The sequence below is a fragment of the Dendrobium catenatum genome, unplaced genomic scaffold (genome assembly GCF_001605985.2).
Source record: "Dendrobium catenatum unplaced genomic scaffold, ASM160598v2 fragScaff_scaffold_621, whole genome shotgun sequence".
In the NCBI taxonomy this organism is placed as follows: Eukaryota; Viridiplantae; Streptophyta; class Magnoliopsida; order Asparagales; family Orchidaceae; genus Dendrobium; species Dendrobium catenatum.
The window spans coordinates 2,340,404-2,354,149 of record NW_021319083.1 but is presented as its reverse complement, the minus strand read 5'-3'; the positions used below and the strand labels follow the sequence as shown (position 1 = coordinate 2,354,149).

General features: G+C 32.9%; 1 protein-coding gene across 1 annotated transcript in view; it reads left to right on the top strand.

Moving 5' to 3' along the window:
* The window catches only part of LOC110101103 (O-fucosyltransferase 29), a 33,432-nt gene extending 20,634 nt beyond the window's left edge, over nt 1-12,798 (top strand). Inside the window, exons 7-10 of the mRNA XM_020828883.2 lie at nt 2,450-2,552; nt 9,678-10,006; nt 11,515-11,983; nt 12,454-12,798. Of these exons, the coding sequence (XP_020684542.1) occupies nt 2,450-2,552; nt 9,678-10,006; nt 11,515-11,851 (769 nt within the window). The 3' untranslated portion in view covers nt 11,852-11,983; nt 12,454-12,798. The remainder of the gene's footprint in view (nt 1-2,449; nt 2,553-9,677; nt 10,007-11,514; nt 11,984-12,453) is intronic.
* Nucleotides 12,799-13,746: the final 948 nt, after the last annotated feature.

Below are 13,746 nucleotides of genomic sequence, written 5' to 3'. Positions count from 1 at the left end.
GTCGTCTCCTTCCGACATCGTCTCCTACACTCACGGTTTCGTCTCATTCCTTCATGGCTTCGCCTCTAGTTCGCCTTTCAATTCTCACAGGAAGCCCTAATCCTATACGCGAATACACGAACACGAATCGGCTGCGTCGTGGTGCCTCATACTGCCTCGAGGCGTTATGCTCTAATGCGTATGCCTCGTGCAAAAAAATCGTAGGCTTCGCTGGATGGTTCGAGGCGTAAGCCCTGATACGCATGACTTCCGCCTCGACTTGAGGCGCGACTCAATGCGGACGCCTCGTCCGCTTTTTTAATGGTTGAGGGGATGCCTATAAAGCAATATATATGTGATTTAAGGAAGAGTCACAACAAAACTTAGGGGCTTGCGCCTATAGGAAACCATAACTCAGATCATAAAGTCATCGCAAAATGAGGGCAAAATCTCTAGGTAGTGTCTTCTCTACAAACTCATCTGCCTTCCCAAAATTTACCCCGGAATTTAATTCCGCTAAAACTCCCCCGAAGAATGTAGCGGGTGGAGGCCGGGGCCGAATTTTCGGAGCCCACAGATATACAACAAACTACATCAATTTTCTAACAAGAGAGTGTGTCATTTTAGAAGGGTGAAGGAGCAACAATTTATATCATTGGAGAAATTCTAGAACATATTAAAGGTAGATGATATCACCTTGTTAGAGCAATTGTACCATTTGTTGTGCTATCAGTAGAAGTACTAACCGTAGAAAATAGAATTATATCCCAACGTCATCATAGATCATGATTGAATCCCAGCTGGATGTAGTTGGGAGTGCTTGTGGTGGATCATAGGGAAGATATAGCACAACTGTTCAAGATTGCCGGCCAAAAAGGATGGATGAACAACTTAATAGAAGCCTTTGTTGATATTTTGAAGATGGTGTGGGATAAGATTATTGGGATTTGTGCATTCAAAGTGAGAGAAGGGGTGTAGTTTGGGTATCGAGTATTAATTTGGGTTAGCTTTATAATAATTATTATATAGATTAACTGGATAGTTTAGGTTATGTAGGGATAATGACTAGATGTAAAATGATAAGAAAAAAGGGATTAGTTCGGAATTTGATTTTTACCGATGAGATGATTTGAATTTAATTAGATTGTATTGTTTAATGGAGATGTTCTTGGAATTGATTGTTGCAAAAATTGAATTCAAATTTAAATTTTGAATTTGAATTTAATCAGATTTGAATGAGTCAACTAAATGAGATTTAGAGGAAGAAAATGAGAGTTGCATAATGTTTTCCCATCAACCGGAAAAAGCCTACATAGTGGCAGCGTAGGAACAAAAAAATTAGGGAAAAATAAATGAAACAAGAGGGGAAAAAAAGGAAAAATGGATGCAGGAAAGCAATAACCTCATGAAAGTAGATGAAAACGGTAGTAGAAAACAAACAGTTGCTGTAAATTCATCAAATATAATGAAGGTAACTTGTTAGAGCTTAATGATAATTCTAGGGTAAAGGTTAATTTAGAGGTGGTAGATTATTGAATGAGGATTTTTTATTGGTTTTAATTTACATGCCGACCCCATATAGTGGGACAAAAACTTGATGTTGTTGTTGCCCATTTGATGCAAGATAGGAAGTATAACTGTGGATTATATACGAAACTGAAAGAATTGAAGGATAAGTATACGAAACAGTGAATCAACAACTTGATGATGATCTTTAGCACATTTAAACTGTTTAATCTTCAAGATTAAAAAATACGAAGCCAATATATGGGTTGTAGTTTTTTATTCAACTCTTTATAATTATGCTTCTACGCAGCAAAATCTATTTATAGAAATATCCTCACAAATGAAAGCCCAAGCTACCTCTAAAGGATAATAACATAATAATGCTTATGAAAATAATAAATGACAGAAAAAACATCTGATTTCTAATCAATAAAAATGCATAAAGAAAATCCTATTTTGATCATCATTAATTGGACAACATACAATGGAATAATGTGGGGTAAAATTAAGGAAGATAAAATGAGAAATGATTATCTAAACAGTAGTAGAAGTAGACCATGTGTGGAAAATAAACTTAGTTAGCGCCAAGATATACTGAATGTAAGAAGAATGAATTGGAAAATGATTAGGTCGAGCGTAATATGGTAAGAGGCTGTGAATAAAAACTTTGTAAGTTAAAAGTCTTATGTAGTGCTCAAGAGAATAAACAATGAAGAAATTTTTATAATTCCAACCCTAAATAGTTTATATATGCTATGATTTTAAATACACAATTTTTGTGTTGAATGAGTTTATCTATCATCTATGAACACTGCCTCTTTTTGAAATATATCAATTTTATTTATCTTTCCTCAATTAAGGGCAGTTTACTCAGTTATCTTCTTTAATTTAATTCTTCTATCATTATTATTTATTTTTGATGATTTTGCAGTTTATCACCTCCAAAACTTTATTTTTTATGCAGGTTTGAACCAGACATGCTTGCATTTTCTGGTTGTTATTTTGGTGGTGGTGAAAAAGAGCGGAATGAGCTCCGTAAAATTAGGCAACGCTGGGAGACATTACCTGTATGATTAATTTTTTTGTGTTATATTTTCTTAACTTTAGAGCTATCATTCCAACCCATGATTTCTACTTCTAGTTTGAATATGTTCAAATCTCATGCATGATTTCTTTATGTTGTAGTAACTTTTTTCTACTGATTTCAATGTAAAATGCTCATGATAGGCATAAATTATTATTCAATTGACAATGTTAGCATTGTTTTTTCATGTTTAATTACCTGCACTTTTATTCTCTTGTAGCTAATTATTCTTATTATGGATTGCATCTGCATATTATAGTATTTTTTTTCTTGATCTCATTTTAGAATTTTAAACTATGTTACAGCCACTTCCAACATTCCTCATCCAATATAGGCTCTTGTGTAACAATTATGCTTATAGAATATTGCGCGCGCGCGCACACACACACATATATATATATATATATATACCAATGGTACTCACTATTCAAAAGTTTCTCGAAGTTCTTCTGACTGGAAAATTACTACAGGCTTAACTCACCTGCTACCTATGATGCACCGACAGACCTCTTGAAAAGATAATGCAGTGTCGGACATGTGTCTGACACGGACACGTACCTGACACGGTTGGGACACATGTCGGATACGGAAGACACGTGTCCGATTAAAATAATGTTTAAATTTAAGTGGACACGCGTGTCCTAATTTTTTATGATAAAATTATTTTAAATTATAAATTTTTTATATTTTTATATTTACTAAATCAATAAGAAGAATTTTGATCAAGTAGATCTTTATGTGCATGATGTTAGACCGGTCCATATAGGACCAGTTCAATGTAATGGAGGTAGAAATCTTCCGCCTTCTGTATAAGCCGTACAAGTCGCAAGATCCAAAAAAGCTATTTATGAAGGATTTTTGAGGGAGTGAGGGAAATTTGAATGTTGGGACCGTTTAGAGGTTTCCTTTTTTATTGTATGCATTAAATTGTTTGTTTTCCTAGGGTTAAAGCATATGGAATTTAGCTGAATTTTGAGATCTCTGAGGTTTTTCTCGGGCTCTAGCGGCGTCTAAAGATTTGGGAGAGATAAATCCTCCTCTCGAATAGAGGATCAATTGTATCTTGTTATTTCCTTTCGTTAGTTTGATTATTGCAATAAAAACTATCATTTTTCTGGGTTTCATTGAAGTTTGGAAGAATTTTTTCGTTGTTTTGTTCGAAATTAATAGGATTTACTTGAAATCTTGAAGTGTTTCTTATAACATGCCTTATTGATGCATCTTGTAATCTTTATTGTGCATGCCTAAAGTACCTAATTTTTTTTCACTATTTTATATTTAACATATAATACTCTCACATTTCTCCCCATATAATTATTTGTAAACTTATCATGTGTAGTCTTTTCACACATGTCATAACATTCTAATCTTTGCCACACTCAAATAAGTTGTCATTGAGATCTTTATCACATGCTCATCCCCATAAAACATAGTTATCTAAACGTGGTTGTACTAGACATTTTGTGCTAAATATTTTATATTATAAGCTAGACAACTTATCATGACATTCATTTATTATTGTTTGTCATTTTTAATATGATGTTATATTAATTTCCATGCACTATATAAAAAAAATTGTAATGCCATGTTCGCGTCGTACCCGTGTCCTTCATTTTCAAAAAAGTCGTGTCCGTATCGTTGTGCCCTTGTTCGTGCATCATAGCCTGCTACACAACCAGCTTCACTAAGTTTAATTATACTATGTAGTCAATTCCGTAATATTGCACTTGATCTTCACTTATAAAAAAGAGATCAGTGGTCCAATGACGGGACAAGAAAAGTCAAAGCAGAAAAATAATATGAAATATCATTAAAGTCTTTACAAAATATTTTTTTCTTCAAATTATTTCTCTATAACTCAGTCCGACTTAAAATGGTTTTGTCAGGATCTTTGTAATGATCTCTCTCTATCTTATTCGTACTCTTTGGGCTTAATTTATTTCTTCAATAGTCTTGGTATCTTCGAGCATATACTTTTTAATTTAATATCCTCCTTGATGCCTTGGATCAAGGCTGGGAACCTAGGACCAAAACATGGATCAGCTTGAAGGATGCAAGCATTGTTTAAAATTGCGCTATATGAGGCTCGCCTTGAGGCCCGCCTTTGCGCAATTCCAGTAAAAAATGCCTCGATGCTTATGCCTCGAGTTTTTTTATGAGGCTTGCGCCTCAACTTGATTGAGGCCCGCCTCGCCTCACTGGCATGAGGCTTACGCCTCACGCTATATATGGATGCAAGTGGTCCTTATAAGAGCCCTTATAGCTAATCAACTCAGAATAATTACTATGCATAGAGGATTGCTTGACAATGGCGATTTAGGGGAAATTTGAGCATTTTCTACGAGCTGCTTTTCCTTTCCCTTGAAATCATCAAGACTGATCGGTTGAAGTTGTGTGCGAATGGCTGTCTTAAAGGATTGATAGGAGGCAAGTAAACCATTCAAGGTGTACAGAATGATATCTTAAGGATCAATGGTTGAGCCGGCAACAGTGATAGCATCGATTTTCTGTTTAATGTCTGATAGGTATTGTACCATGGACATATCTTTCAGCTGAAGTTGACGAAGCTTGTTTTTCAGCTGGTAGACGGGTTCTATTTGTAGATTGAAGACGTTGCTCAACCGTGACCCAGATTTCGTGACACGAATCTAGGTTAAGAACATATGATAAGAGAGAAGTGGAAATGGAGTAGAGAGAAGCCAACAAATTCTGATATATGAGCATCCAAGATTGATATAAGGGGTTGAGAATGACAGAACCATCCGCTTGAAGCTGCTGCTTTGAAGGTTTTATGATGACGCCTGTCAGATAACCTTCAAAACCATTTGTTGTGAGCAATTTCAGGATTTGTGCCTTCTACACCGAATGATTATCTGTGATTAGTTGAATGGTGACCAGATTCTTCACGGTAGCCATGAAGAATTTGAGTTGGGGGGGAATGGGGACATCACTCAAAGTGATGAGGGAATGAAGATAAGAGGACGCAATAAATGAAGTTAAAAATAGAGCTTTGATATAGAGCTTTGATACCATGAAGAAGTTAAAAATAGAGCTAAATTATTCAGTAAAAGCAGAATTACAGTAAGAAGACGATGAAGGTAAACTACTGCTAGGGAGTAGTGTTCTATATTAAAACTGCTCCACCTCTACAGTCACCGGAATATTGGAATATATACAGTAGTAGTTTTTCAATACACGGACAGTTTGTTTTACATGAATGATGAGGATGTTGTGAGCAGAAATCATATGGTTGAAGATGGAGCACTTAGCTGCAACGGCTTAGAGGTAGTGGAAGCTGGATCACATGGATAGGTGCGCCGCCTTGGTGATAGGTGATTATGCATATCAAGCTTCTTATCAGAGGTATATCTTGAGATTTGCTGAATTTTGAGATCTAGGGTTTTGTTTCGTGTGGGCTCTAGATTTTGCTAGAGATTTGGAGAGTTGTTTATTCCTCTCGATTTGAAGAAACTTGTATCTTGCTTTATTTTTCTTGTTCGTGAATTGAATCAAAGTTATTTCCCTTGTGTGAAATCAATCCTTTTTCTCACTGTTTTTGCCAATCCTTGCTAGGTTTGCATGCGAACTCAAGTATTACCCTTAGGGTTACTTGCGAACTCAAGTACTTCCTATCAGAGTGCTTGATGATATTTAGAATTAAGGAAACATGGTAAATAAATATTAAATCAAATTATCTCTCTTAAATAAGAATAAAATCTTTGCTTTGATTTTCTTTCTATCCTTAGTCCAACTTCTTCCCAAATTAAATTATTTTGTAAACCCTTAAAACATTCTTTACAAAAGAAAACAAATAAGATACTATTTGGATGTTAGAATGAGTAGGCATTGCTTATGTGTCCTTTTAGAATGGAGAAGTATCATTTTAGAATGAAGCACTAAATTTATCTATCTATATATACACTATATTTATAATATATATATATATATATATATATATATATATATATATATAATATATATATAATATATATATAGTTTCATTTAAAAACAAATTAGAAATTAGTACGCCAAATATAAACTAATTTGCCATTTAAAAACTAGTTTATAAAACTTAGATAGTATTCTTAATATTTTGAAGATTAATATGTCCCTTAGACCCTTACACACACACACACACACCACACACAAACACAACATAATATATATATATAAATTAAAGTTAGCGATAATATAATTTTCCATCATGATTATTAGTAAATAGATTTAATTAATATAATTTTAAACAACATATAGGGTGCTTGAAAATAGTTAGAATTAAGTAAATATGCTAAATAAATATTAAATCAAATTATATTATATCTTAAAATAAGAGTAAAATCATTGCTTTGCTTTTCTTTCAATCCATAGCCCAACTGCTTCCCAGACTAAACTTTTTCTTACTGCAACCATCAAAACCAATGCTTTAAAAAACCAAGAACCGGACCGACCGGTCGGTCCGACCGGTTCAACCGTGAACCGCGTCCAAAGGCCGGTTCGGTTCAACCTTGAAAACCGACTTAGCTTCAAACCGGCCGGTTTTTGTCCAAAACCGCCAGTTCAACCGGTGAAACCGGCAAACCGTCACAGTTCTCTTGAACGCGCCGGTTCAAGTTTGTATTTTTTAATATTTAAATTTTTAATAACTTTATTTTAAAATATTAAAAATATTTGTAATTTAATTTCAAATTTGAAATGCTTAATTTTAAATTAAAAAATTCCAACCAAGCATTTCATGAAGTTTCATCTCTACTTCTATCTAGCTCAAAAGCCAATATATAGTAAAAGCTTCACCAAGCGAAAGTCTCCCAAGTGATGTGAGACTAAAAAATCTAAAGCTCCTATGTCTTTCTTCTTAACTTTTAAGTTTAACAACATACATTATTCAATTTTAAAATAAATTTTTTAAATAATATTTTTATGATGAAATAATATTTATTTTTAATTATGATATTAAAATAAATTATATTCATCATTTATTTTTTTTATGTACCATAAATATTAATTTATTTATTTATTATTTATAATAAATGATTTAATTTAAGCTCAATAATTTATAAATGTAAAATAATAATATGAATCTAATATATAAATTATAATATAAATTATATATAAATATTATAATAAAATTAAAGCATTTGTAAGTTAATTTTTTGTTAAATTTAAATTAAATTTAAATATTGAATATGTTTAAATTTAAAATTATATAAGATATTAGTAATGTGTGAATTCAATTTATTTTTTAATAAAAAAGTTATATTATTATATGATTTTTATATCATCTAAATTGTATTTATTACGTCATCCAGTTCGATCCCGGTTCGACCGGTTGAACCGCTCTCTCTACCGGTTCGTTGTCCGGTCCGGTTTTCACAACCTTGATCAAAACATTCCATCATAAAAGAAAAGATACAAGGTACTATTTAGATGTTGGAATGAGTAGGAATTGTATCATTTTAGAAAGAAGAAGTATCATTTTAGAATTATTAGGTATCACTTATACTATGCTAGATGTCAACTTAAGCTAAAAATACTTTAGTTACTAAAATTCACTTTCAATAAATGAATAAGCTTTTATGACAAGTTGAAAACTTTAATAATTTAATTATTTACTAATTCTTACAATATTTTATTTGGGGAAAATAATTCTTACAATATTAATGAAAATAAAAATTATAATAACATTTAAATTATTATTTGAATATTAAACTATTTATCTTTCAACATTGAAGTATCATGAAAATATTTTTAATATAAACATAATACTTAAATGTAATACTATTATAAATAATAAAAATTTATGAAAGATTATCATTCTTTTTTATGATCAAACCCATAGTCATCATATTATTATTATTATTTTATTAGCATAAATAAATTTAAAATCTTGTTACATTAATACCAAGGACAAAAAGCTTACAGATCATTTCACTCGGCTTCCTCTTTGAAATGAAGGACCTCATTTTAGGGTGTGTAGAAATCTAGATTGTTAAAGAACTTTTTTATTTTCATTCGAGTAAATAATTAGTGTCGAATCCTCTACTTTGCCCTTTTATCCTAGGAGAGTTGGACTTGACCTTCTAGAAACGTTGTAAAAGTATCCACTCACTTAGTTGAAAGTTTAACTCCTTTTGGCTTTATTCCATCTCCACATTCGTCGCCTTTTTCAAGGGAAGCTTCTTAGCCAATGATAACCCCTTTGAGGTCAAGGTTGATTCCTCTTGACAGTCTATCTGAAGTTCTTTCAAAGCTGATTGGTTTGATTTTGATGTCTTCATTATCATCTTATTACATAATTTCAGGGTTAGTTGCATGGATGCTCTAATCTTAATTCTTTCTACCAAAACCTTTATTCCGCATTCCAAATCATAGAACCCTAAAGGCTTCATCTAACTAATTATGGTTTTCTTGAATCCTAGTGACCACCAAATTTTGGTATGAGAGCAATCATTATCTACATCAATTAACATCAAAACTGATATTTCTACATCACTCTCTGCTTATCCTTATTTCTGGAAAACTACAAGCGTAAATTTCAGTGGCTATAATGGCTCTGAAGAATCATGCCCTTTTAGCCTTCTAAGCTTCTTCTACATGCTTATCGTGTTGTCATCCATGATTGATTTGTAATTAAAAAAGAGAAGATTGTAGCAGCACTTCTCTTTATAAATTATTTTATTCCCAAAATTATATCGTAACTCAATTTGTTCCCAGTCTTAAGATGAAACTTATATTCTGCTATTAAAAAGACGTCACCTATTCATTCCTTCCTGACTAATCCTCTTTGATTTAGTTCTCCTTAAACATGTTGTATATTTCTCTATGTTATATGATTTGATTGTATCAAAAACAAAGGTGATTTAGGTTCTTATTAAATGCTTATCTGGGATTAGTTTGTGGGTAGAGTTAGTGATTTCAGGTTTCATGCCTGGTCCTGTCCTGCTCAAATTTACTCTCGCCATGAATGAGTTAACGTTGTCCTTTCTTGCAATCTCTATCTCTGAAGTATTGCTCTTTGAAGATTTGTGGAAATGTGAATGGCAGCTATTACATATATTGCTTTCATGTCCGTTGTTTGCATTACGTAAGTGTCATTTCTCTGTTGCGGCAGGATTTAGATGCAGAGGGTGAACGTAGTAGAGGCAAGTGCCCGTTGAGTCCATATGAAGTTGGTTTGCTGTTAAGAGCACTTGGTTTTGAAAATGACACGTATCTTTATATAGCATCAGGAGACATATATGGTGGAGAAGAAACTCTACGACCTCTTAGAGAGTTCTTTCCGAACTTGTATACTAAAGAAACACTTGCTGGAGAGAATTTGAAGCCCTTTCTATCTTTCTCTTCTCGTCTTGCTGCTATTGACTATATTGTTTGCGAGGACAGTGACGTATTTGTTACCAATAATAACGGGAACATGGCCAAGCTTCTTGCTGGGCGGAGGTAATTAAATCATTTGGACTTCAAATTTTCTAGTTCATCTAGATTCTTATGCCATTTTTTTATCTTACTAGCAGATACTAGAATTGTGGTTACTTCTGCATTGTTTCAAAAATATAAGGGTTAATCTAGAGTACGATGCCCCATCGATGTTGATGGATGTAATTTTGCCATTTTTAGAGACTGTTTTCTTGACTCAAATTCATGGCCTTCAGATGACAATGTAGGAAACTTAACTCAAATACATAAAACACTGTTTTTTGTTCCAACACTATATATTTCTTAGACTCTATTTCATATTGTTGTTCCATGTTGTAGCGTGCTATGCTGTCCTATAAAATTGTAAAATCATGTAAAGGCTGTTGTTGAAAGTGTTGAAAAGAATTGTGGCTGTTAAGTAAAAAGTTGTTTTGGCTTGAGCTGATTGAATTATGAAATACTGAAATTATAATAGGGTGATTTGCATACATATCACATAAAATGCATTTATATATGTAACATTAAAATTTTAATATTTATTTGTTTAACACTTACATTTTTAAATAACATGAAAAATATCATTGATATTAAATTTTTTAGAGTGGAAATACCTTTCTTGCATACTTTGATGCGATTGAGATATTAAAATACTATATCAACAAATATTAAATTTTAGGCATTAGATATATAAATAAGGACTTTGTGGTATGTATGTAAATCCCTCATTATTATATAATATCAGTCTTAATACATCATTAAATTAATTAATTTGGTCAGAAGCGTAAAATTGATGAAATTGCAGCTCTGGTAATCTGCCTAATTGTTATTTCATTCCACTGATTTTTTTTTTTATCTCAACTATTTGTTTCAAATACCCTAAAATTGTTGCTAATGTTCAAGTAGAAATGGCTAGTAGAAAGTTATGCCAAATCGAGCTTTGGTCTAGAACAGATTGTTACTTGATGATAGACTTTGGTTTTGTCTTCACTACCAACTTACATTATCATCTCTGTTTCTTTCTTTCTTGCCTCTTTTCATGTTAATTGTGTTGTTGAACCTAGAAATCCACCTCACATTTGAATATCACATGTTTCTTGATGTTACTTGAGGTCTGGATTTGTAATAACATGGTTAGGTTGCCTCCATATATATCCGGAGGTCACTAGTTCAAATCATATGGTTAGTCTGTCATCACTGTATGCTTTTTTGGAAAAAAATTACATAGTTCCTTTCTGCGTGTTCTTTTTTGTAAATTCTGGTCTAATCAAAATTTCCAAAAGCATAAATCCATGTTGCTTTACATCCACTTTCTACTCAAAATTTCCATACTAACTCATCTTATGGCTCGAAACTATTAGATTGCCATATTCTGCCATCAACATTTCCCTGGACAGCATTTCCATTCTTGCCGTCCTTAACAGCTATTTTTGTGTAGACATTCCAACTATATTAGTTCTGCAACTTAAAAGAATCACCCATCCATTTTCATGTCCCTCGAGACATCCTCACTAATGGTGGTTCTGTTTTTGCAGGAGGTTTATGGGGCATAAGAGGACCATACGGCCAAATGCAAAGAAGCTTAGCGCATTATTTAAGGCACGAAATAAAATGGAGTGGGCGATGTTTGCCAAAAAGGTAAAGTTGCACCAAAGGGGTTTCATGGGTGAACCTGATGAGATGAGACCTGGAAGAGGTGATTTCCATGAATATCCTTATTCCTGCATCTGCCAGAAGCCTGATATGCAACAAATAGAGCTTGGAGGGCAGTTCTCCCTTGGACCACAAGACAGACCACCTTTGAAAAATAACACTATAGCAGTTGAAAGTTTTCCCAGAGTTGCAACAGCAAGAAAATATTGCAAAAGATGAACCTTTTTGGAATTGAAGTCCAATTGGGAGAAAATTGACTATTTCAATTGCCAAAGCTAAATATGGCAGCAGAAGAAGCATGTACCCCAAAATCTGATCACTTGACCCTGGTGGGCAGCAGACTGCAGAAAAGTAAATTTTCTTTAATTTTATTGAATATCTTCAGTCTATTAAACTTACCAATTTAGGAGAAATTTGTTATAATGATGTCTAGGCCAAAAAGTTTGCTGAAGAGTATAAACTAAGGAACTGGCCGATTCTATAAGAATTTTTCTCTATAACTAGCGCCCGCCCTGAATGCCATCTTGCCAGACTCTTTTTTCTTGCCTATTTCTCTTTCCTCCCCCTCTATGCCCTGTGGTAATGATCCCACAGGGCATAGAGGTTTTTGAGAAATGTATTTTATCAGTTTGCAAAGCGGCTGAAGGATTAAACAATCTTAGATATCTGCCATATCCTTTGGTTTATATTCCTTACTTTTTTTTTTCAAAAGCTTTTCCTGCTTAGATAGCTTTACTCCATGAACAGTTTTTAAAGAATTTTGGTGAGCTTTCTGTTCCCTTAACACTGTCATGTATGCCCTCTAACCCACTTCATTTCAGTGAGCTCTGGTGGTCATGCAGACTTCTCCTGTGCTTGCAACCTGTAGCTGGAAATTATTCAGAAGCTGGCGACCTTTCTCATTTACCCCTTCGATGGGGTTTCAGAAACTGGTATTCATTTCAATGATCTTTTCATGAATCTAAGTTCATAGTTATATTTGTTATGGTTAGTTACCTTCATATATATATGAAAGTTTGTGCATATATGAAAGTTGTGCTGCACAATCTGCAAGTAATATAAATTCAAGATAATTGAGCTTTTAATCAGTCTATGAATCAAAATCTTTTGTAGTGTACTACAAATTGTGCCTTGGTTTCTTCAGCTATAATAATGTTTTTTCAACATGCATCACATACCCAATAAAGAAAGGCTTTCATCTTGCATTCAAGGAAAGGAACATCTTAATATAAAATGAAGAATATGATTGATTTGTTATTAATTTAGAAGTACAATTTACAATTTTGCTATTAAACCAAGGTTTCGTTTGAGACGTCTTTCTTATTGCTTTCTAAAGCAGTTTTCGAGTACAGAATTTTTAATTTTTGTATTAAAAAGTTGTTTTAAGAAGCCGTCCCAAACAAAGCCTAAGACAATCTGCCTAGATAGGGTATGTAATGCATGTGACTACACAAATTTTATTTATGTATTTAACTCTAATGCAAGACACACAATAATATTCTATTATATTGACTTCATAAGGCTTGCATATGTGTATATATTCCTCCTGAGGCTTTTATTGGGTTCTTTTTACCTCACCCTTAATACATATGATAATCTATCAAGTACCATACATCTATGGATAAAAGGAATATGATTGTTGTTTTGAATTATTTGACTTAGAATCATATGGTCTTCCATCTGAAGTTTCCCTATACTAAAAGTACATGGCAAACAACAATGGTACATAGATCTTCTCTAAACTTTTGGTAAATTATCACAACATTGTATTATTTTTTAACCAATATCAGTTAGCATATAAGAGGTCAAACCTCAAACATGAAAGTAAATATGTTAAATCTAGAAGAGATGAGGGATCAAGTAAATTATATAGGCTTACTCTTTAGCATAAAGAGGAAAGAGAAACATATATAGTAGACTAAACAAGTGACATTTTGCTGCACAAAAAATGAAACATAATATCTTTACAAACTTTTAGAGCAAATATTCAAGCAAGAAGCTTAGCATGGGCTGGTGATTATATGAAGCAACTTGAACAATCACATAAAATACCCTTACCACCAGAAGGTCCATGGTTGGCATTTTCCTTCATTAATGACAGCTTACTCTTTTTT